We start from the raw sequence: 23,001 nt of genomic DNA, 5'->3' as shown, positions 1-23,001 counted from the left end.
TGAAAATATATAAACAAAACAAAACATCAAGACAGCAGGTTAGCCCTCTGCTGTCTCCAAGGAGCCTCTAGAAGGAAGGGAAGGTGTAATGCAAGGATAAGAGGCAGTTTAGCAGCCCAGCAGCCCAGCTCTTGTTACTCCCCAGCCATATAATACTGGGCACATCCTTAAGTGTTTTAAACCTCAGTTTTCTCATCTGGTAAAAATGGTGCTTGCCTTTATAGGATTGCTTGGGGATAAAATGAGATAACCCACTTAAGGTCTGTAACACAGTGTTCAGTGAATGTTACTGATCTTACTTTGTAGTCTTCATGACCACTGCTGCGATTCTTAGTAGCAGGTGACACAGTATCCTCATGAGCACTTGTAAACTCCTCTGCTGGTGACACTTGTTGATGGCAGATGTGAGGGGTCAGTGAAATGGTCCCTGAAACGCTGTACGTCAGCCTTCTCAGCTGCTGAGGGATAGGCTTGCAAGCTCTTAAATGGAGTATCCATGCTGCGTTGGGTGGTACCACTGCCACCTGGTGGCAGCATATTCTTCCTGTAGAAAAGGTCCGCTAAGCAGAGGAAGTGAACTGGCCTGAGCATCCAGTGTCTGTCAAACCTCCCACTGTCCTGTGGGAAGCTGGCCAGAGGTGGAGAAGGCATCTGGATTCCAGCATAGTCTCGCTTCTACAGGGAGGGTGGGCGGCCTGGGGACCTGGGTTCCAGAGGAAGCTAAAGGGGCCTTAGAGGCCCTTGGTCACAAACTCCACCAGCCATCCACAACTGAAATTTAACAAACATCACCATTAGGAAATGTTCTTGGATTACTATGCCAAAGTAGAGTTTAGATCTGGAAAAGAAGGGGGTCAGAGGCAATGGCATGAGAAATATTGTGTGGGACTCCCTTGCCCTCTGCCCTTTTTTCAGAAAGGCCTTTTATCAGGCCTCCCAGAGTGAACACCTGTGGAAGAGGATGTTTCATTAACATTCATTTGACTTGGAAACTTCAAATGAGTATAATTGCTGGGATGGCTGATGGTGATGAAGGAGGAGGAAGAAGCGAAAGCCCTGGGCAGACCTGCACCAACACTGTCTGACTTCTGGGGGAGGTTTTTTTTTCTTTCACAAAAGCTAGCATTTATTAGGCTTTTACTCAGTATTTAAAAATGTAGTATTAAATGTATAATATATTGTGATAAAATATATATAACATAAACTCTGTTATTTAAACCATTTTTAAGTGTACAATTTAGAGGCATTAATTACATTCACAATGCAGTACAACCGTGACTATATAGATTTTGAAAACTTTTTCATCACCCTCAAGTTGAAACTCTGCACCTGTGAAGCACTAACTTTACAGGAGAACTTTTAATTCAAGCTGAGTAAGTTCTTTCAGAGAAATAGCTGCTCATGCGTTTCTCTTCCTTCCAACCTTGTTTAGATAGATATCCTCTCACACCCTTTTTTTTCGTAACTGACCCTAGAAGTTTATGATTCATCTCAAGCTGGCTCAGTTCCTTACTGGGAGGGCAAAAAAAAAAACCTTCCAAGGAAACAGTTCCTGGGGACTGTCTCTGGGGAGGGAGGTGCTCAGAGGTACATAGAGGGCTTCCCTCACCAATCCTTTTTTTCCCTTCCAGCTCCAATGCTGCCCAGCAGGTGATGGCCCTGGCTGTGCTTTCATTCCTAGTGACAGACGGGGACCCAGGAGAGGCTCAGTCAGGCCTTGTGCATCACTGACTTGAGGGCTGAGATAATTGAGGTGGGAGGCCCTTCTCATTCTCTGACTGGGCTTGAATTCTGCAGGGTCAGAAATCTCTGGGTCAGAAATTTTGTTTTGTTCATCATTTTCTTTCTGGGGACGAGCACAGGGCTGCCCAACAAGGAGACATTCAATCACTGTTAGCTGTTGAATGGAATTGATCTTTCCCAACACAAAGCAGCCTCAGAAGACCACACTACCCATTCCAGATATGCCACACAGTGATCTGACCTGGGCCAGAAGGTAGAGCGTTGAGAGTTAGAGCACCAGAATGGCTTCATGCTTGGTCTTGCTGGTGAAACCTTTAGGCTTACATTTGCTGAGTACCTGCTTAGGTCCTGAGCTATGGAATAAGAGGCGAAGAAGCCCCAGCTCCAGCTTAGATGGAGTCCTAGGTGAGGTCAATAGGTGGAACTTTGTGCAGGATAATTTTTCTGCTCTGATGTTGTTACTCTGTTAGAAAGAGCCTCACCGGTGGATTTTCCGTCCTGAGACCTTCACTATAAGACAATAGATATGAATCTTTCTCCTTGGCAAGCTTAATTTGCTTAATGCCTCCAAAGGTTGGCTGATAGCTCCCACACCCTTTCCTCTTTCACCTCACTCCTCCTCTCAGATGTCTGCTTGCCCTCAACATTACAATGTATTCAAATCAGGAGAAATGTGTTTAGAGGCTTTCAGGGTGGCTATTTGTCTTTTGTTTTGCATAAACTCATTTAAGCCTCAAAACAAACAAAACTGGTGAGGTTGTAGATACCTTTAATATGCCCATTTTACAGATGAGGAAACTGAGGATCAGAGACGTTAAGTAGTGGATCTGGTCTAATGTGAGAGCTTGATCCCTTATCCCACTGTGCTCTTAAGATGCAGGAGTTGAGCAGTAAGTTGTAAGTCTTTGGGTCTGAGATGATGTGGTGAAGAAATGAATGAGTGTGGGAGTACAGGAATGACTGAGCCCAGGGAGAAAGCTTGGGAAATGTGGCTGAGCTCTGCTCTAGGATCACCTGTGGATTGTTACCTCTAGACAGTTGAAGAAGAAGCTTTGATAAAGAATAACAACACCTGTAAAGACTTCCTCATTGAGGCCATGAAATACCACCTTCTTCCTCTGGATCAGAGGCTGTTGATTAAGAACCCAAGGACCAAGCCCAGGACTCCGGTCAGCCTTCCCAAGGTAAGCCCCAGCCCAGTTATCGCCAAGAGTCAGGACTGTGCCCTGGGAAAGTGCCCTTCCACTCCTGCCTCCAAGTCTTTCCTCACCCATTGCTGCCCTGCATCTTGGTTGCGTTTACAACCTAGGAGATGGAGTCTGCTGGTTCCTCTTGAATCTGCTGGTACCTCTCTCTTCTGGGGTCTTCCTTTCCTAAGAGTTTCAAGGTAACCTCCAGTGTCATCAGGAAGGTTTGAGAATAACTCAGAGCTCCCCTTCACTCCCACCCTGCCTTCTCATTTCACACCATGGCTTGTGTTCTATTTCTGTTGGAAGCAAAGGGATGGCTATGTTGGTTTCACTTAGTGATGGCCATACTGGTCCTCTTTCTAAGCCAGGCTTTGAGTCAGAACAGTCCCAGTCTGTTTCTTTCCCCCACTTCAGGGAAGGACATAAAGGACAATTAGGGCTGCCAGAGAAGAGAAAAGGGGTCCCGAGAAAAGAGACCCTGTCAAATTGAGGAGTTTGACAGGTCACGAAGCAGGGGAAGGAAATGGGGGAAATGAGCATAGGAGGGGACCCCAAGATCTAGAGATCTAGAGTTTATGGTGTGTGCTGGCTGCTTTGGTTCCCTGGGAGTCTCTTTCCTCTCGGACCCTCAGGCTCCTTATCTACAGAATGAAGGATGCTCCACCCAATTCCTGAAGTTTTATCTGACTTGGTGCCAAAGTAGTCATTCTAGGAGTCTAACATGCTGATGTCTGGGGGAAGGAATCAGTCAGCCCAGGAGGAAAGGTGGGTGGAGAGGAGTGGGTGATGTTGTCTCATGGACGACACAGTAGGCGGCACCAGGAAATTATTTAGGCCCTTGCTTCGTCCTCCTCCTCCTCTTTCCAGCTGGCTGCCCTCCTCCCTGCCTGCTTCTTCCAGGAAGGTTTCATAGTGGCTAGAGAAGCATGTTGTTTTCCAAGACCAGGTGTTGGAATTCTCTGAGGTTTGCAGGACCTTCTTTCCCCTCTGCTCTATGACCTTGGATCATGGTGAATATATTGGTTGCAATGTGAACAAATGTCTCAGTGTTCCAGATAATAATATAAGCAGCTAACCTTTATTGAATGCTGAGGGTATCGCTTGCGTATCTTATTTAATCTTTTCAACAACCCTATAAGGTAGAGACAGTTATTATGCTACTTTTATAGAGGAGGAAACTGAGGTTCAGAGAAGTTAATTGACTTGCTCAAGGTCAACACAGCTAATGTGGTAGAACGAGCATTTGAACTGAGTCTTTATCACTCTCCAATCCTGTTCTCTGAATCCATACCATCCTGCACCTGGCTTCACCTTTGTAAACCTGAGAGTGCATACTTGCCTGTCGGTCTCATGCTGCCTAGTGCAGGTTAGAAGAAGGCACAGCTGCAAGGCAAGGCCTTTTTCTGGCTGGACATTGGTCTTACTGCAGATTAATTACTTTTGTTTCATTTGGTTGAAATATTGCACTGAAACTCTTCATATTCTTCATATTTTTCAAAATGAAAATAACAGCCTTCTTTAATTATAGACATATGTGCTTACTGTAGATTATTAAAAAGATAGTACAATTTTGAAATAAAGTAAAAGTCACTTGAAATGTCTCCTAGGGTAAAAAAAAAACCCTGCTATTATTTGGTAAATTTTCTTTCAGACATGTCTCTATGCACTTTTTCACAAATAGATGCAGTGTATTGTTATACAGATTGAAATGTTTTTCCCCACATGCAGCCATGTGGTACAGACTGCTTTTAATATTATCAGTATAGGTGAAATCAGCATTTAAATTGTAATGGTACATGGTGTTTAATTGTACTTATGCACTATTATGTACATATTATGGACAGTCCTCTACTGATGGGCTTTACAGTAATTCCTTTTTTTGATATTATAAACATTTCTGTGTCAAGTATCCTTTAAAAGGTGGTATCTTGTTTTAGTTTGTATTTCTTTCATTGGGAGTGAGATTATTCATATGATTATTGGCATTTGTATTTCTAGTTTGGAGAATTCTCTGTTCATGGTCTTGCTCATTTTTCCTATTAGAATGTATGTTTTTTATTAATAGTTTTTATTTTTTATTTTTATTTTTTTGAGGCAGAATCTTGCTCTTGTACCCAGGCTGGAGTGCAGTGGAGCGATTCCAGCTCACTACAGCTTCCACCTCCCAAGCTCAAGTGATCCTCCCGCCTCAGCCTCCTGAGTAGCCAGGACTGCAGCTGTGTGTCACCACACCCAGCGAATTTTTTTTCTTTTAGTTTTTTTGTAGAGACAAGTTTTCACCATGTTGCCTAGGCTGGTCTTGAACTCCTGAACTCCAGCAATCCACCCACCTTGGCCTCCTAAAATTCTGGGATTATAGGTGTGAGCCACTGTGCCTGGCCTTATTTTTAGTTTTTAAAGACTCTTTGTACATTAAAGAGGTTAGGCCTTTTTATGTATGTATTTCAAATATTTTTTTTCTTAGTTTGCAGTTTGCCTCTTGTTTATAGTAATTGCTTAGTCCAAAAAAACACAATTTTCAAGTAGTCAAACTGATCTGTCTTTTGCTTTATAGCTTGGGCTTTGTGTCATGTTTAGAAATGTTTTCTTTACTCTGAAATTATTTAAAGAATGTCTCCATGTTTTCTTCAAGTGCTTTTATAATTTTTGTTTTACATTTGAATCTTTAATGCACTTAGAATTTTTTTGTGTGTGTAAGGAGTGAGGGCAGGGATTCAGTTTTATTTGCATTGCAAATGAGGAGCCAGTTGTCTCAAAGTTATTTTGGTCATTAATTTCCCTTTTCCCCCATTGGTTTGAACACTATCTTTATCATGATCTAAATTTCCAAAGTTTCATGTCTTGAGAATGTTGATTCTAAATGCACTGTTTTTATTTAGCCTGTTTACTTCCCTGGATTTTCAGCTGGTCTTCTGTCTGTGACGTTTCCCTTTGGAAATGGTGGTTCTCAACCTCTGTGATATCAGATGAATAACATGTTTGCCTGAGGAGTGTAGGCTGGAGCTAAGGGAATGGTTCAACGCTGGCCCAGCTTTTTTGTGTAGATACCATACCCAGTGACCTCTCCTTTTCTGGACTCTATGTCTAGCTCTTACCCCATATACCCATAAAAAGATAATTTTAAAATTAAAGCCCAGTTTGTGCCTGAGCCTGGACTAAGCATGCCGAGAGCTGCTCCACCATCACCCCTGTTCCATCCCAGGGATGGAATCTATAGTTGAGAAAGAGTCTACTCCTTGTTTCAGGAGGTCAAAACCATCCTCCTGTCATCCCTACTCCTTAGGAACCATTTATTTTCTGAATGAAAACATTTAGATTCCTGGGCATCTAGCCTTCTGCAGGCAACTGGAACCATGGCTTCCTTAGAATCTGTTAAATAAAGTAGACATTATTGCTCTTTGTCTCATTGTTCTCCTGTCTTTAATCCTTGAATGATTTAAGATTATATTGTTCAACCTGCTTCTTAAACTATACTCTTATTACCATTATTTGAGCACTTAAATTAGTAAGGAGATCCCCACTGAGGGCTTGAGGAATGAATGGGATGTGCTGAGGGAAACGATCACTTAGGTATTATCAGGTCGTGTACTGTCTAATTAAATTATCACAGTAATAGATCTGTACTCTTCATATCCCCACTTTACTGAGATTACTCAGAAAGGTTAAGAAACTTGCCCAGTTAAATACTGGCTAAGTGCAGAGCTGGGGTTTGGTCTGTCCCACTCCAAAGTCCATGCTTTTCCTTTTACACCAAACAGCTTCCTGAGAAAAAGCTTTGAGGTTTTGGTAATGGTTTAAAGAGATTATTTTCTTTTAGATTAATCAAGGTATAATAATTTATAGGCAGTAAAATTCACACATTTTAGAGATACAATGTGACGAGTTTTTACAAATGTACAGTCATATAACCATCATCCTAGTCAAAAGACAGAATATTTTAATCACTGCAGAAAGTTTCCATGTACTGCTTTGCAGTCAGTCCTCTTCTTCTAGCCCCAGCCTCTGACAACTACTGATCTGATTTCTGTACCTCTGGTTTTGCCTTTTCTAGAGCATCATACAAATGGAATCATGCTGTATGTAGTCCTTTGTGCTTGGCTTCTTTTTCTTACCATAATGCATTTGAGATTCATCCATGTTGTTGCACGTATCAGGAGTTCATTCCTTTTTATCACTAAGTAACATTCCATTGTATGGATGAACCATAACTTACCTATTCACCAGTTGGTGGACATTTGGGCGTCCATTTTTGGCTGTTACAAATAAAGCTGCTGTGATTTCACTTACAGATCTTTGTGTGGACATATGTTTTAATTTCTCTTGGGTAAATACCTAGGAGTAGGATTGCTGGGTTTTATGGTAAGTATATGTTTAACTTTGTAAGAAATTGCTAAACTGTTTTTTTAAATGGCTGTACTATTATGCATTTCCACCAGCAATATATGAGTTTCAGTTATTCTGCAGTCCTGTTACTACTTGGCATTATCTATTTTAAAAAATTTTAGCCATCCTAGTAGGTATATGGTCGTATCTCACTGTGGTTTTAATATGCATTTCTGTAATCATTAATGATGCTGAGATTTTCTATGTGCTTATTTGCCACCCATATTTCTTCTTTGGTGAAGTGTCTGTTAAAATCTTCTGTCCATTTGAAAAATTGTGTTATTGTTTTCTTACTGAGTTGTAAATGTTCTTTATGTATTCTGGATACAAGTCTTTAATAAGATATATATTGTGCAAATATTTTCTCCCAACCTGTGCCTTATATTTTCATTTTCTTGGCAGGATCTTTGGAAGATAATTTTTTTAACTAATTATTTTTTTAATTGACAAAAATTATATGCATTTATCATGTACAACATAAGGCTTTGAAATATAGATACATTGGGGAATGGCTAAATTTAGCTAATTAACATATGTATTACCTGATATACTTGTTTTTTTGTGGTGAGAACACTTAAAATCTATTCTCTTAACTATTTTCAAGAATATAATACATTGTTATTAACTATAGTCACCATGTTGTACTATAAATTTCTTGAATGTATTTCTTCCATCTCACTGAAATTTTGTGTCCTTTGATCAACATCTTACCAGTCAACCCCTTCCCCTGTCTCTTGGTAACCACCATTCTATTCTCTGCTTCTATGAGTTTAACTTTTTTAGATCCCACGTATGAGTGAGATTGTATGTTATTTGGCCTTTTGTGCTTTGCTTATTTCACTTAACGTAATATCCTTCAGGTTCATTGATATTGTCACAGATGATAGGATTTCCTTCTTTTTTAAGGCTAAATGGGTTCTATTATGTATGTATACCACAGTTTCTTTATGCATTCATTTGTTGATGGACATTTAGCTTGATTCCACTTGGCTATTGCAACTAATGCTGCAATGAACATGAGAGTAGATATCTCTCTGACATACTGATTTCATTTCCTTTGGACATATACCCAATAGTGGGATTACTGGATTATAGAGTGATTCTATTTTTATTTTTCTGAGCAAGTTCTGTACTGTTTTCCATGGTGGCTGTACTTGGAAGTAAAGAAGTTTTTAGTTTTTCCGTTTTTTCTGCTGTTGTGGTTTATTTTATGTTCTATATTAAAAAATCTTTGCCTAATTTGAAGTCACAGATTTTTTCCTATACTTTCCTCTAGAACTTTTAGGTTTTTCATTGAGGTCTATGGATCCATTTTGCGAAGTTTTTTTTTTTTTTTTTTTTAAATGTGGTTGTTGCATGAGGTAAGGGCCTAAATTTCGTTTGTTTTGCATATGAATGTCCAGTTGTTCCACATCATTTATTGGAAAGATTCTCTGTTACTTTTTAAAAATAAATAATTGACTGTATATGTGTTGGTCTATTTCTGGACTCTCTTCTGTTCCATTTTATCTGTTTGTCTACCCTTACACCAATACCATGTTTTGCCTCAATTACTAGCTTTCTAGTAAGTCTTGAAATTAGGTAGTATGAGTCCTCTAGCTTTGTTCTTCAAAGTTGTTATGTGATTCTAGGTCCTTTGCATTTCCATTAACTTTCAGAATCATCTTGTCTATCTATAAAAAAGCTTGTAGGGGTTCTGAGGAATGGTATTGAATCTCTAGATCAAATGTGGGAACTGCCATCTTAATAATATTAAATCTTTAGATCCACGAACACAGTGTAACTCCATTTATGCAGGTCTTCTTCAATTTATCTCATCAGGGTTTTATAGTTTTCAGTATATGGGTCTTGTGTGTCTTTTGTTAGATTTATCCCTGGGTATTTTATTGTTTTAGATGCTATTGTAAATTTTTCTTATGAAATTCCAATTTCTAATTGTTTATTGCTGATACATAGAAATGTGATTGATGAGAAAGTTTATTTAATGGGGGAGAGATGAGGTTGGTGATGGCTTCATTGCTTTCTGAACGCCAAGACTATAGCTTCAGGAGATTACTGAGTAGCCCAGGCTGATGCTTCAGACAGGCATTTGGGGCTCTCTTCTAGAGTTTTAGCTCCTCCATGCAATTGTACGTTTTGTACATTCCATGGCAGCAGGCATTACTCGTCCGTGTCCTTGGCACATGGCCTCAATTGTAGAAATAGATTTTTAAAGAAGAAATAACCTCATAGAAACTTAACACTGACCATTTATATTACCCTCATTTTTTCCTGATGGTCTTATCATCATTCATACCTGTGTTTTCACATGGATTTAGTAAGGATTTATGACCTACTTTATATCCTCCTTTGATCACTAATGTAGGTTGACCCCAGAATGTTTGATTCAAGCCAACAAGTCCAAATTTGAATGAATCCAGTTGTCATTCCTGGGGGGTTAAAAAGGTTGTAAGTCTCTTTGCTTTTTGTTTTTAATCTAAAATCCAGCTATAAACAATCATGTATGCATTCATTCATTGCTTTTTTTGTAAATTGCATTTTAGGTTTTGGGGTACATGTGAAGGACATGTAAGATTGTTGTGCTGCCTTCCTCCCCATCACCTATATCTAGCATTTTCCCCCATGCTATCTCTCCCCAACTCCCCACCCCCTGCTGTCCCTCCCCTATTTCCCCCTGACAGACCCCAGTGTGTGATGCTCCCCTTCCTGTGTGCAGGTGTTCTCATTGTTCAACACCCACCTATGAGTGAGAATATGCAGTGTTTAATTTTCTGTTCTTGTGTCAGTTTGCTGAGAATGGTGGTTTCCAGGTTCATCTATGACCCTACAAGGACATGAACTCATCGTTTTTGATGGCTGCATAATATTCCATGGTGTATATGTGTCACATTTTCCCTGTCCAGTCTATCATCGATGGGCATTTGGGTTGGTTCCAGGTCTTTGCTATTGTAAACAGTGCTGCAATGAACATTCGTGTGCACGTGTCCTTATAGTAGAACGATTTATAATCCTTTGGATATATACCCAGTAATGAGATTGCTGGGTCAAATAGAATTTCTATTTCTAGGTCCTTGAGGAATCGTCACACTGTCTTCCACAATGGTTGAACTAATTTACACTCCCACCAACAATGTAAAAGTGTTCCTATTTCTCCACATCCTCTCCAGCATCTGTCTCCAGATTTTTTAATGATTGCCATTCTAACTGGCATGAGTTGTTATCTCAATGTAGTTTTGATGTGCATTTCTCTAATGACCAGTGATGATGAGCATTTATTCATATGTTTGTTGGCCTCATGTATGTCTTCTTTTGTAAAGTGTCTGTTCATATCCTTCACCTAGTTTCGAATGGGCTTGTTTGTTTTTTTCTTGTAAATCTGTTTTAGTTCTTTGTAGATTCTGGATATCAGCCCTTCGTCAGATGGGTAGACTGCAAAATTTTTTTTCCCATTCTGTTGGTTGCCGATTCACTCTAGTGACTGTTTCTTTTGCTGTGCTGAAGCTGTGGAGTTTGATTAGGTCCCATTTGTCTATTTTGGCTTTTGTTGCCAATGCTTTTGGTGTTTTGGTCATGAAGTCCTTGCCTACACCTATGTCCTGAATGGTTTTGCCTGTATTTTCTTCTAGGGTTTTTATGGTGTTAGGTCTTATGTTTAAGTTGTTAATCCATCTGGAGTTAATTTTAGTGTAAGGTGTCAGGAAGGGGTCCAGTTTCTGCTTTCTGCACATGGCTAGCCAGTTTTCCCTGCACCATTTATTAAATAGGGACTCCTTTCCCCATTGCTTGCTTTTGTCAGGTTTGTCAAAGATCAGATGGTTGTAGATGTGTTGTGTTGCCTCTGAGGCCTCTGTTCTGTTCCATTGGTCTATATCTCTGTTTTGGTACCAGTACCATGCTGTTTTGATTACTGTAGCCTTGTAGTATAGTTTGAAGTCCAATAGTGTGATGCCTACTGCTTTGTTCTTTCTGCTTAGAATTGACTTGGCTATGCAGGCTCTCTTTTGGTTCCATATGAAGTTTAAGGTATTTTTTTCCAGTTCTGTGAAGAAGGTCACTGGTAGCTTGATGGAGATAGCGTTGAATCTGTAAATTACTTTGGGCAGTATGGCCATTTTCACGATATTGATTCTTCCTAACCATGAACATGGAATGTTTCTCCATCTGTTTGTGTCCTCTCTTACTTCATTGAGCAGTGGTTTATAGTTCTCCTTGAAGAGGTCCTTTACGTTCCTTTTTTGTTGTATTCCTAGGTATTTTATTCTCTTTGTAGCAATTATGGATGGCAGTTCGTTCTTGATTTGGCTCTCTTTAAGTCTGTTATTGGTGTATAGGAATGCTTGTGATTTTTGCACATTGATTTTGTATCCTGAAACTTTGCTGAAGTTGCTTATTAGTTTCAGGAGATTTTGGGCTGAGACGATGGGGTCTTGTAAATATACAATCATGTCGTCTGCAAATAGAGACAATTTGACTTCCTCCTTTCCTATTTGAATACCCTTTATTTCTTTTTCTTGCCTGATTGCTCTGGCTAGGACTTCCAATACTATATTGAATAGGAGTGGAGACAGAAGGCATCCTTCTCTAGTGCCAGATTTCAAAGGGAATGCTTCCAGTTTTTGCCCATTCAGTATGATATTGGCTGTTGGTTTGTCACAAATAGCATTTATTATTTTGAGATACGTTCTTAGGGTATCTCAAAATACCCTAAGAGGGTTTTTAGCATAAAGGGCTGTTGAATTTTGTCAAAGGCCTTCTCTGCATCAATTGAGATAATCATGTGGTTTTTGGTTCTGTTTATGTGGTGAATTACGTTTATAGACTTGCGTATGTTCAACCAGCCTTGCATCCCTGGGATGAAGCCTACTTGATCATGGTGGATAAGGTTTTTGATGTGCTGTTGCCATCAGTTTGCCAGTTATTTATTGAGGATTTTTGCATCTATGTTCATCATGGATATTGGCCTGTAGTTTTCTTTTCTTGTTGAGTCTCTGCCGGGTTTTGGTATCAGGATGATGTTGGTCTCATAAAATGATTTGAGAAGGATTCCCTCTTTTTGGATTGTTTGGAATAGTTTCAGAAAGAATGGTACCAGCTCCTCTTTGTATGTCTGGTAGAATTTGGCTGTGAACCCATCTGGACCTGGGCTTTTTTTGGGTTGTAGGCTCTTAATTGCTGCCTCAACTTCAGACATTGTTATTGGTCTATTCAGGGTTTTGACTTCTTCCTGGTTTAGGCTTGGGAGGATGCAAGTGTCCAGGAATTTATCCATTTCTTCCAGGTGTACTGGTTTATGTGCATAGAGTTGTTTGTAATAATCTCTGATGGTGGTTTGTATTTCAGTGGAATCTGTGGTGATATCCCCTTTATCGTTTTTTATCGCATCTATTTGATTATTCTCTCTTTTCTTTTTTATTAATCTGGCTAGTGGTGTGTCTATTTTGTTGATCTTTTCGAAAAACCAGCTTCTGGATTTATTGATTTTTTGAAGGGTTTTTTGTGTCTCTATCTCCTTCAGTTCTGCTTTGATTTTATGTATTTCTTGTCTTCTGCTAGGTTTTGAGTTTTTTTTATCTTGCTCCTCTAGCTCTTTCAATTTTGACGATAGGGTGCCAATTTTAGATCTCTCCTTCCTTCTTATGTGGGCACTTATTGCTATATATTTTCCCCTAGAGACTGCTTTAAATGTGTCCCAGAGTTTCTGATATGTTGTGTCTTCATTCTCGTTGGTTTCGAAGAACATCTTTATTTCTGCCTTCATTTCATTATTTATCCAGTCAACATTCAAGAGCCAGTTGTTCAGTTTCCATGAAGCTGTGCAGTTCTGAGTTAGTTTCTGAATTCCGAGTTCTAACTTGATTGCATTGTGGTCTGAGAGACTGTTTGTTATGCTTTCCATTCTTTTGCATTTGCTGAGGAGTGATTTACTTCCAGTTATGTGGTCAATTTTAGAGTAGGTGCGATGCAGTGCTGAGAAGAATGTATATTCTGTGGATTTGGGGTGGAGAGTTCTGTAAATGTCTATTAGGTCTGCTTGGCCCAGGTCTGAGTTCAAGTCCTGGATATCCTTGTTAATTTTCTGTCTCATTGATCTGTTTTTTTTTTTTTTTTTTTTTTTGAGATGGAGTTTTGCTCTCGTTGCCAAGGCTGGAAAGCAATGGCATGACCTCAGCTCACTGCAACTTCCACCTCTTGGGTTCAAGTGATTCTCTTACCTTAGCCTCCCATGTAGCTAGGATTACAGGCACCTGCGACTGTGCCTGGCTATTTTTTTGTATTTTTAGTAGAGATGGGGTTTCACTATACTGGCCAGGCTGGTCTCAAACTCCTGACCTCAGGTGATCCACTCTCCTCAGCCTCCCAAGATGCTGGGATTATAGGCTTGAGCCACCATGCCCAGCCAATTCATTACTTTTTAATTCAGTCATCCAACATACTTCCATAGAGAAATCACTAATTGCCAGGCACTGGGGTAAGCACTGGAGTCATGAAGGCTCATATGAATTGGCCTCTTCCCCAGAGGACTCCCAGACCAGGAGTAGGGGAAACAGCTGTGAAAGGACAATTCCAATGAAGTGAGTAAATGCCCTCATGGGGGTACAGGCAAAACACCCTGAGAGCAAAGTGAGGGGTAAGGGGTTAAGGAAAGCTTTCTGCAGGAGCTGACAGGAGCTGTGTCTCCAAGGTCAAATGTGAATTGTCTGTGAGAGTGAACATCCAGAAACCAGTTCAGATGACTGCAGGAGAAAACTGGTTTACACCCTCTGCTGACCACACAGAATAATTTGTACTTTGCATCTTCTTCCCTGGGTCATTGTCCTTGTCTTCATCACTGAAGGTATTGATGATGATACAAGTAGTATTGTTTAATTACTAATTAATGAGCAGCTTCTTTGCATTACTAGCCTAAGTACATAATGTCCACTATCTTATTATGTCTTTATTACAACTCTGGAGGCTTTAAGATCGGAGAAAACCGAAATTCAGTGAGATTGAGTGAGACTGAGTGACTTGCCCAGGGCTTTACAGCTCTTAAGTGGCAGTGGGAAGACTTGAATCCAGGTCTGGCTGACTCAAAGCTTGGGCTATTAAACTACATGATACAAATCCCCACAATAATGGTAACAGCAGATCTCAATTACTGAGCACTTACTATGTGCCAGCCACTGGGCTAAATGACTTATATTTGTTATCTCATAGGATTCTCGTAACTATAATTACCCCCATTTTGCAGATGAGGAAATTGGACCTTCGGTTATGTCACCTACTCATTATGTATTAGTTATCTATTTCTGCATTACAAATTACCCTAATTCTGATGGCTTAACACAATAAACATCTATCATCTCACAGTTTCTGTGGGCAGGAATCCTGGAGTGGCTTCGCTGGGTCCTTTTGGCCCAGGGTCTCTCATACAGTCAAGCTGTTGTTCGGGGTACAGTTATTTCAAGGCTTGTTTGGGGAGGATCTGATTCTAAGCTCACTCATGTGGTTGCTGGCAGGCCTGTTTCTTGCCATGTGGGTCTCTCCATAAGCTGCTTGAGTGTTCTCATGACATAACGGCTGGCTTTCTTCCAGAGAGAGTGATTCTAGAGCAAGAAAATGAGAGCACACACCTAACACAGAAGCTGTAGTCTTTTTATAACCTAATGTCAAAATCCATGTCCTGTCCCTTGTGTCTTTTATTTGCTAGATACAAGTCACTAAGTCTAGCCCACACTCAATGGGAGAGGCATTAAGTTCCATGTCTGAGTGTAGGAGTATCACAGATTTGTGACCCATCTTTAAAGCACAACTAGTAAATGGCTGTGTTGAGATTTAAGCCTAGGATGACTGGCCCGAGCCCTGTGCTCTGAACTGTTTTATTGTATTACCTCCAAATGTCACAAAAGCATTGTAGTGGAATGCTGTGTTGAAAGAAACCTGATCCTGCCCTTTGGGGACTTTTAATTTTAAGCAGTCCCTCTGAGAAAGTAAGATAGAAACATATGAATATTCTATTCTATTTGAAAAACCAAATAAGTAGAGGAAGAAGAGAAATTAGGAGATAATTGGACTAGTTGGAGAAGCAGGCATAGGAATTCCAAGGGCAGGGTGGTTTGGGCTTTCATGAATTCAGTCCAGATAGGCTTTCTGGTAGAGCAAACTTTGAAAAACAACGTGGTGGAGAGCGACTTGCCCTATATCCAGCAATCCTCAGCAGTAACTCTGTTTGCCAGTCAAGGCCCTTCCCTGAGAGGAACAGAACTCTGCCTTGAGATAGCTGCAGAGTCTAATAAGAGTGTTTTTTCTGAGCCTTATATGCACAGAGCATACTGACACATCCCAGCTGGAACAGCTAACAGCATCATCTTGACTCCCACACATTCACCGCCCAGCACTTTCCCTAAGCCAGGGTTGCCATGGACAACCAGAGGCTGTCTCCCAGCCACTCAGAATGCGCCTACGTTACCCTGTTCCACAGATGGCAGCAAGGAAATGAGGTTTCAGGAAGATGCAAATGAACTTTTTGGAAATGTACTGAACCTGGCACTTTTCACTGTCATTCCAGTTCAGTTGGCATCTCTATTCAGCTCTTTAAAAATGCTGCCGAAACACCATTTGGGCTGGAAGTGGGTGGCTTGCTCCTGAATTGAGCTGTCCTTCTTTTGGTAGATGGTGTTGGAAGAAACTGTTGACAGGCTGGGTGTGATGACCTCTCATTTGGGCCAGGCCCCTGGATGGGCACTGCCCCTTCTACCTTGGTCCACACCCTGGCAAATACCCTGGGGTCCTGAAAAATCCCCACAATCACCCTCAGAATTAGTGGCACTTACCCTCCCTTCATAGGTTCATAGTATCTTTTTCTACCTTTTATTGGGAGTCTGCTTTTGAAAATAATAATTTTCAAAATAATTTTCAGAATATTTTGAAAAATATTTTCAGAGTAATTTTGAAAGGCACCTGCCTTTGAAAATAATGGTGATGCTGGCACTATTAAGCCTCCTGACACCCGTATGGGAAGCATCCTATTACCCTGATATTACAAGTTATGAAAATGAGGCTTAGCAATGTTAAATGTCTTGCTCATAGCCACACAGCGATATGTATGTGTGTGTGTGTGTGTGTGTGTGTGTGTGTGTGTGTGAGAGATACATATGTCTGGGCCCAAATGTAATATATATATATTACATTTGGGCCCAGATGTGCCTGATCCCAAAGCCCATTTTTTTCCACTCCTCCTCTCTCCCCCTGGGCCTTGCCCTCATATTACCTGGTTCTCAGACCCCCATTGTCTCTGCACCGTGCTATCTAGTACTTGCCTAGAGCAACTGTTGCTCAGGAACCTGCTTGGACAAGTCTTCTGGCTCGACCTCGACATACTCCTTCGGATGAATTGTTGGTGTTAGCCCTGCGGCCCCACGCACCAGGGTAAGAGAGACTCTCGCTTCCTGCCCTGGCCCGAGGGACCGACTGGCTCGGCCTGCCTTCTGCCCAGCTCACCGGTCACAGAAGAGAGTTTGGACATACATTCTACTCTTGTCCCATGAAAAAAGTGTGTAGAGTCCAGATTGTTCCTCTTACCTGAGTGGAAATTTGAATGACCTATGTAGTCCTGAGGCCAGGGCTAGGGTCTTGATCTACACGCAGGCTGGAAATCTCTACTTTCTTCATGGATTGTCCCTTTCCCTGGCTAGTCCCTAGCACCTAATGGCTCTCAGACACAGGGTGGTTGTGATTTCAGTGAGGAGGGACCAACATGCCTTCAATCCCACAGTCACATGGGTGGAATCAGAGTCATCTGTGTGAGCAAGAGAACATTATATATTTATTTTTAAAAATATTATGCTGGGAATAAAATTTCCTTCCTAAGGAATCAATTTTTCCCATGGGCTCACTAATCTCCCTAAAATAAATGGCTATTTGGCTTTTCAAAATAAGAGTGTTTTTCCTTGGGAGGTATCTAATAATTGTCCCTGTCACAGTAGAGTTCAGCTCACTCAAATTCTGTCAGTCAGAGCCCTCCATTCACCAGAACTTCTGCAGCCTTCAGCACAGTGACAGTTGAGACTTGGGATCAGAACCCTGCCACATTCCTAAGTATGCTGCAGTTCATGAGAATGATTGAATTATGTTCAGTCTAGCATGCTTGTTCGCCTAGAACCAGTTCTTTAGTTTGTGATTCGTACATGACTGATAGTTCTTACTCATGTAGTTACCTTGAAAGATAAATGTTAAAAATAGTGATCTCTTAATAAGCTGATTTGATTCAGTAATTTCTAATAAAGGCATCATAAATCTTAAGTAAATTGGGGTTTAGGAGTGTTGGGGAAAGAAAGGAAACATGCTTGTTGAACTCCCTGGGCCTGAGTGTTTCTGGAATATAAAATGAGGACTTGTAGGTGAGAATGGTTCAAGTCTCTTCCTCTAATATCCTGTGGTCTTATTAAGTAGCTAGAAGTTTGTGATTTCAGAGATGTGATACATGTAGACTATGAGAAATACTCATATTTGCGTAATTGGTTGCTAACATCAGGTATCTATGGAAACAACTATCCATTAGCATTCATGATAGGACATTTATTCTTTCCACTCTGTGTGATCAACACAATGGTGGGTATAGTGCTCCACGTATGATGGCTTCTTGCAACACCTACTATAAAAATTGGATTTCTTTTGACCATACTGGGCTGTATTAATTTACATTCCCACCAACAGGGTATATGAATTCCTCTTTCTCCATGTCCTTGCCAGCATTTGTTATCTTTTGTCTTTTCTACAGTAGACGTTCTAATTGGGATGAGGTGATATCTCATTGTGGTTTTCATTTCCATTCCCCAGATGATTAGTTATGTTAAATTATTTTTTCATATACTTGTTGGTCATTCATACTTTTTTTTAGAGAAATATCTATTTAGATCTTTTGCCCATTTTTAAATCAGATTATCTGTTTTTCTGTTATTGAGTTATTTGAGTTTCTTATATATTCTGGGTATTAACACCTTGCCAAGTGTATGCTTTTGGCACCTTTGTGGAAAATCAGTTGGCCATAAATGGTGGATTTATTTCTAGGTTTTCAAATCTATTCCATGGGTCTACATGTCTATTTTTATGCCAGTACCATGCTGTTTTAGTTACTATAGCTTTGCTGTATATTTTGAGGTCAGGTAATGTGATGTCCCCAGCTTTGTGTTTTTTTTTTTTTTTTTTGCTCTAGATTGTTTGGCTATTCAGGATCCTTTGTGGTCCCATATGAATTTTAGAATTTTTTTTCCTATTTTTGTGAAGAATGTCATTGGTAGTTTGATAGAGATTACATTGAATCTGTAGATTGCTTTAGGTAGTATGAGCATTTTAACATTATTAATTCTTTCAATCCATGATCATGGGATATCCTTCCATTTATTTGTGTCCTTTTCAATTTCTTTCATCAATGTTTTCTAGTTTTCATTGTAGAGATCTTTTACCTCCATGGTTAAATTTATTCCTAGGTACTTTATTTATTTATTTATTTTTGTTAATGAGTTTTTTTCTTGATTTCTTTTTCAGGTAATTTGCTGTTAATGCATAGAAACAATGCTAACTTTTATATGTTGATTTTGTATCCTGTCACTTTGCCAAATTCAGTTATTCATTCTAATTGTTTTTTGGTGGCATCGTTAGGCTTTTTAATATATAAGATTATATTCTCTGCAAGCAGGTACAGTTTGACTTTCTCCTTTCAATTTGGATGTACTTTATTTCTTTCTCTTGCCTGATTGCTCTGGCTAGGACTTCCAGTACTATGTTGGATAGAAGTGGAGAAAGTGAGCATCCCTGTCTTTTTCCAGTTCTTAGAGGAAAAGCTTTCAACTTTCCCCTTTCCAGTATAATGTTAGCTGTGGGTTTGTCACATATGGCCTTTATTATGTTGAGGTACATTTCTTCTATATCTAATTTGTTGAGAGTTTTTATTGTGACAGGAAGTTGAATTTTATCAAATGCTTTTTCTGCATCTATTGAGATGATCATGTGGTTTTTGTCTTTGATTCTTTTAATGTGATATATCATTTTTATTGATTTGCATTATGTTGAACCATCCTTGCATTCCTAGGATGAATCCAGTTTGATCACAGTTAATGATCTTTTCAATGTGCTGTTGAATTTCATTTGCTAGTATTTTGTTGTGGATTTTTGCATCTGTGTTTATCATGGATATTGGCCTATAGTTTTCTTTGTGTGTGTGTGTGTGTGTGTGTGTCCTTGTCTAGTTCGGTATTAGAGTAGTGCTGGCTTCAAAGAATGAATTTGGAAGGATTCTGTCCCTTTCAATGTTTTGGAATAGTTTGAGAATAATTGGTATTAGTTCTTCTTTAAATATTTTGTAGAATTCAGCAGTGAAATCATCAGGTCCTGGGCTTTTCTTTGACAGCGGACTTTTTATTAGTGATTCAATCTTCTTGTTTGTTATTGGTCTGTTTGGGTTTTCTATTTCTTCATGATTCTCTATTGGTTGGTTGTATGTGTCCAGGAAAAATTAAAAATAGAACTACCATGTGACCCTGCAATCCCACTATTGGGTATGTATCCAAAGAAAATGAAATCTGCATGTTGAAGATACATCTGTACTCTCATGTTTATTTCAGCAGTATTCACAATAGCCAAAATATGGAATCAACCCAAGTGCCCATCAACAGATGAATGGACTTTAAAATATGGTATATATACTATTCAACTATAAAAAGGCTGCCACGGTGGCTCATGCCTGTAATCCCAGCACTTTGGGGGGCCGACAAGGGTAGATCACCTGAGGTCAGGAGTTCGAGACCAGCCTGGCCAGCAGGTAAAACCTGTCTCTACTAAAAATACAAAAAAATTAGCTGGGTGTGGTGGTGGGCACCTGTAATCTTAGCTACTTGGGAGGCTAAGGCAGGAGATTTGCTTGAACCTCGGAGGTGGAGGTTGCAGTGAGCCAAGATCGCGCCATTGCACTCCAGCCTGGCTAACAGAGTGAGACTTCACCTAAAAATAAATAAATAAAATAAAAAGGTGAAATCCTGTCATTTGTGACATGTGAATGAAACTGGAGGCCATTATGTTAAGTGAAATAAGCCAGGAATAGCAGGACAAGCACCACATGATCTCACTTATATATGAAATCTGAAACAGCCAGTCTTGTAGAGGTAGAAAGCAGAATAGTGGTTATCAAAGGTTGGGGAAGGGAGGAGGGAGAGGAGATGGGGAAGGGGAGATGGGACTGGTCAATGGATACTATGTTACAGTTAGATAGGAGGAATATTCTTCTGGAGTTCAATTGCACAGCAGGGTAACTATAGTTAACAATAATGTATTGTATATTTCAAAATAGCTAGAAGAGAAGATTTTGAATGTTCTTACCAGGAAGACATAATAAGTATTTGAGATTGTGGGTATGCTGATTACCTGGATTTGATCATTACCCAATGTATGCATGTATCAAAACATCACATTGTACCCCACAAATATGTGTACCTATTATGTGCCAGCTAAAAAGAAAACAAAAAAACTGACTTTCCTATGCCCATGAGAGAAGCAGATGTATACCTGCTCTTCCTGCAGCCTTGAGCTCACTCTGAAACTGATGGTCCTATTCCACAAAACCTCACAATTCCTTTTCTCAGATATTTGTACAAGTTTTGTGTGTTTAAAGTCATCTCTCACCAGTGGTTTTATAAGCTCAAAGGCAAGTTTTTTTGAAAACTTTATCTTGTATTCTTTTTTCATTTGAGACAGGGTCTCATTCTGTTGCCCAGACTGAAGTGCAATGACTCTGCAATCACAACTCACTGCAGCCTCAAATTCCTAGGCTCAGGTGATTCTCTCACCTCAGCCTTCCAAGTAGCTGGGACTACAGGCATGTGCCACCACACCCAGCTAGTTTTTGTATTTTTGTAGAGATGGGGTTTCACCATGTTGTTCAGGCTGGTCTCCAACTCCTGGAATCAAGAGATCCACTTGCCTCTGCCACCTCAAGTGCTGGGATTACATGCGTGAGCCATTGCACCTGGCTGTCTTATATCATTTTTGTCTTTCTACTCAGGTTTTACTTTAACATAAAAAGTTTGCATTTTGGAAGGATTTTGGATTTTGCATTTTGGAAGGAATTGTGAAAGTTCTCAGAGATGAGTGGTAGATTTTCTCCAGTATGAATGTACCCTCTTCATCCCTGGTGGGAGATAGTTTCTCGGGCATGGTGAAGGTTCCTGAAAGCCTTGGCTTTTTGTTTTGTTTTGTTTTGTTTTTAATTTACAAACGAAGCTGGATAGCTTATGCCAAGAATAAGCAAACTTTCTTTTGGCGGTTGAGTCAAAAGATGGGAAAAGCCCTCACTTTCTCTTTTTATTTTTTATTTTTATAATATTTTTATTACAATATAGCCCATATTTCTCTTTCGCTTGTTTTTCCTGTCTTCAGAATTTTAATCTGGTGTTCCAACATATCTTAACTAAAGAAAATGACATTCTAGTTTAGTTTTTTTTTTTTCATTTTTTATAACTCTGTATTGTTTGTTTAACACCTTGCATGTGCCATTTACTTTTTATTCATTTATTCTTTATTGAAAATAAATACTTGAGCCCTCAAGTATTTACCTGGCAACATAAATACATGGAGTTATCCTGGTGACTGAGGCAGGTCCATTTTCTGCCCAGGCAGGGCTTACTGTCTAGGGTCACAAAAAACAAGTCACCGATGGTCAAGCACAGTGCATACCACACAGGGCAGGTGAAATCTCAGGGGAGGAATGTGTAGCTCTGACTTGGAGGCCAGAGAAATCAATGTGGAGGAAATAACATGTAAACTGAGATGGGAAAGATAAGCGGGTGTTACAGCAGAGTGCTCAGAGATGGGAAGAAAGTTTCAAGTCAGGGCACAGCATGTGGGAGGGTGTGGGGTGCCTGAAGTCCTTGCAGAGAGAAAACTTAAAACTGCTTTTATTCTCGCTCAGGTTTCAAAGAAAATCCTTGCAGTATTTGCCTTCAGTTTAGCTTTACCAACTCAAAACCAGAAGGACAATGCAAGTTCTGGGCATGCTTACCAACACAAGTCATTCTGCCCTGGAAGAGTAGGTTAGGCATTGTCCGGAGTTTGCCAAGGGGCTGTGTTCATTAACATCCTCCTTGAACTGTTCATGGATGCCTGTGGAAGCAAAGAATTGCAGATGGGAAGTAATGTAGAATTCATCTTTACTGTGAAAAGGGCTACTCTTGACACAGGGCAGTGGGCCGTCTGAGCTGAGGCACGCAGGAAAGTCAAGAACAGAATGTTTCCTTCTGGAAGCATTAGCAGCAGCAGCAGCTTGAGCTTGGACTGTGTGTCCTGGCTTCCTTTGGAATGCTTTAGAAGTCAGAACCCGCTAATGTCCACTTGTCTCTCTGGAGGTCATGATTGTGGTTGGCGGCCAGGCACCCAAGGCAATCCGCAGTGTGGAATGCTATGATTTCGAGGAGGACCGGTGGGATCAGATTGCTGAGCTTCCCTCCAGGAGATGCAGAGCAGGTGAGCAGCCCTGTCTCCCACTTCTGCAAGCTGTTTTCCCCTGCTGGTCCCCAATCCATGCCGGAAGTCATGAGCTACTCCTTGTTTCCTCAAGCATCTGTGCATTTCAGGCTCCCATTCTTTTCCCTCCTGCAGCTTTATTATTTTTTTTGCAGACAAGAGACAAGTGAACATTTATTTTTGTACCTTTCCG

General features: G+C 40.2%; 1 protein-coding gene across 6 annotated transcripts in view; it reads left to right on the top strand.

The window, feature by feature from the left end:
- KLHL3 (kelch like family member 3) overlaps positions 1-23,001 on the top strand; it is a 122,844-nt gene that overhangs the window by 74,075 nt on the left and 25,768 nt on the right. For all 6 annotated transcript variants that reach the window (XM_032250508.1, XM_032250513.1, XM_032250511.1 and 3 more), the window contains 2 exons: positions 2,778-2,927; positions 22,691-22,808. In XM_032250508.1, the coding sequence (XP_032106399.1) occupies positions 2,778-2,927; positions 22,691-22,808 (268 nt within the window). The remainder of the gene's footprint in view (positions 1-2,777; positions 2,928-22,690; positions 22,809-23,001) is intronic.

The sequence above is a fragment of the Sapajus apella genome, unplaced genomic scaffold, assembly GCF_009761245.1.
Source record: "Sapajus apella isolate SASKATOON/1434 unplaced genomic scaffold, GSC_monkey_1.0 scaffold71, whole genome shotgun sequence".
Lineage (NCBI taxonomy): Eukaryota > Metazoa > Chordata > Mammalia > Primates > Cebidae > Sapajus > Sapajus apella.
The sequence above is the reverse complement of the archived record's forward strand: the minus strand, read 5'-3'. Positions and strand labels throughout refer to the sequence as shown.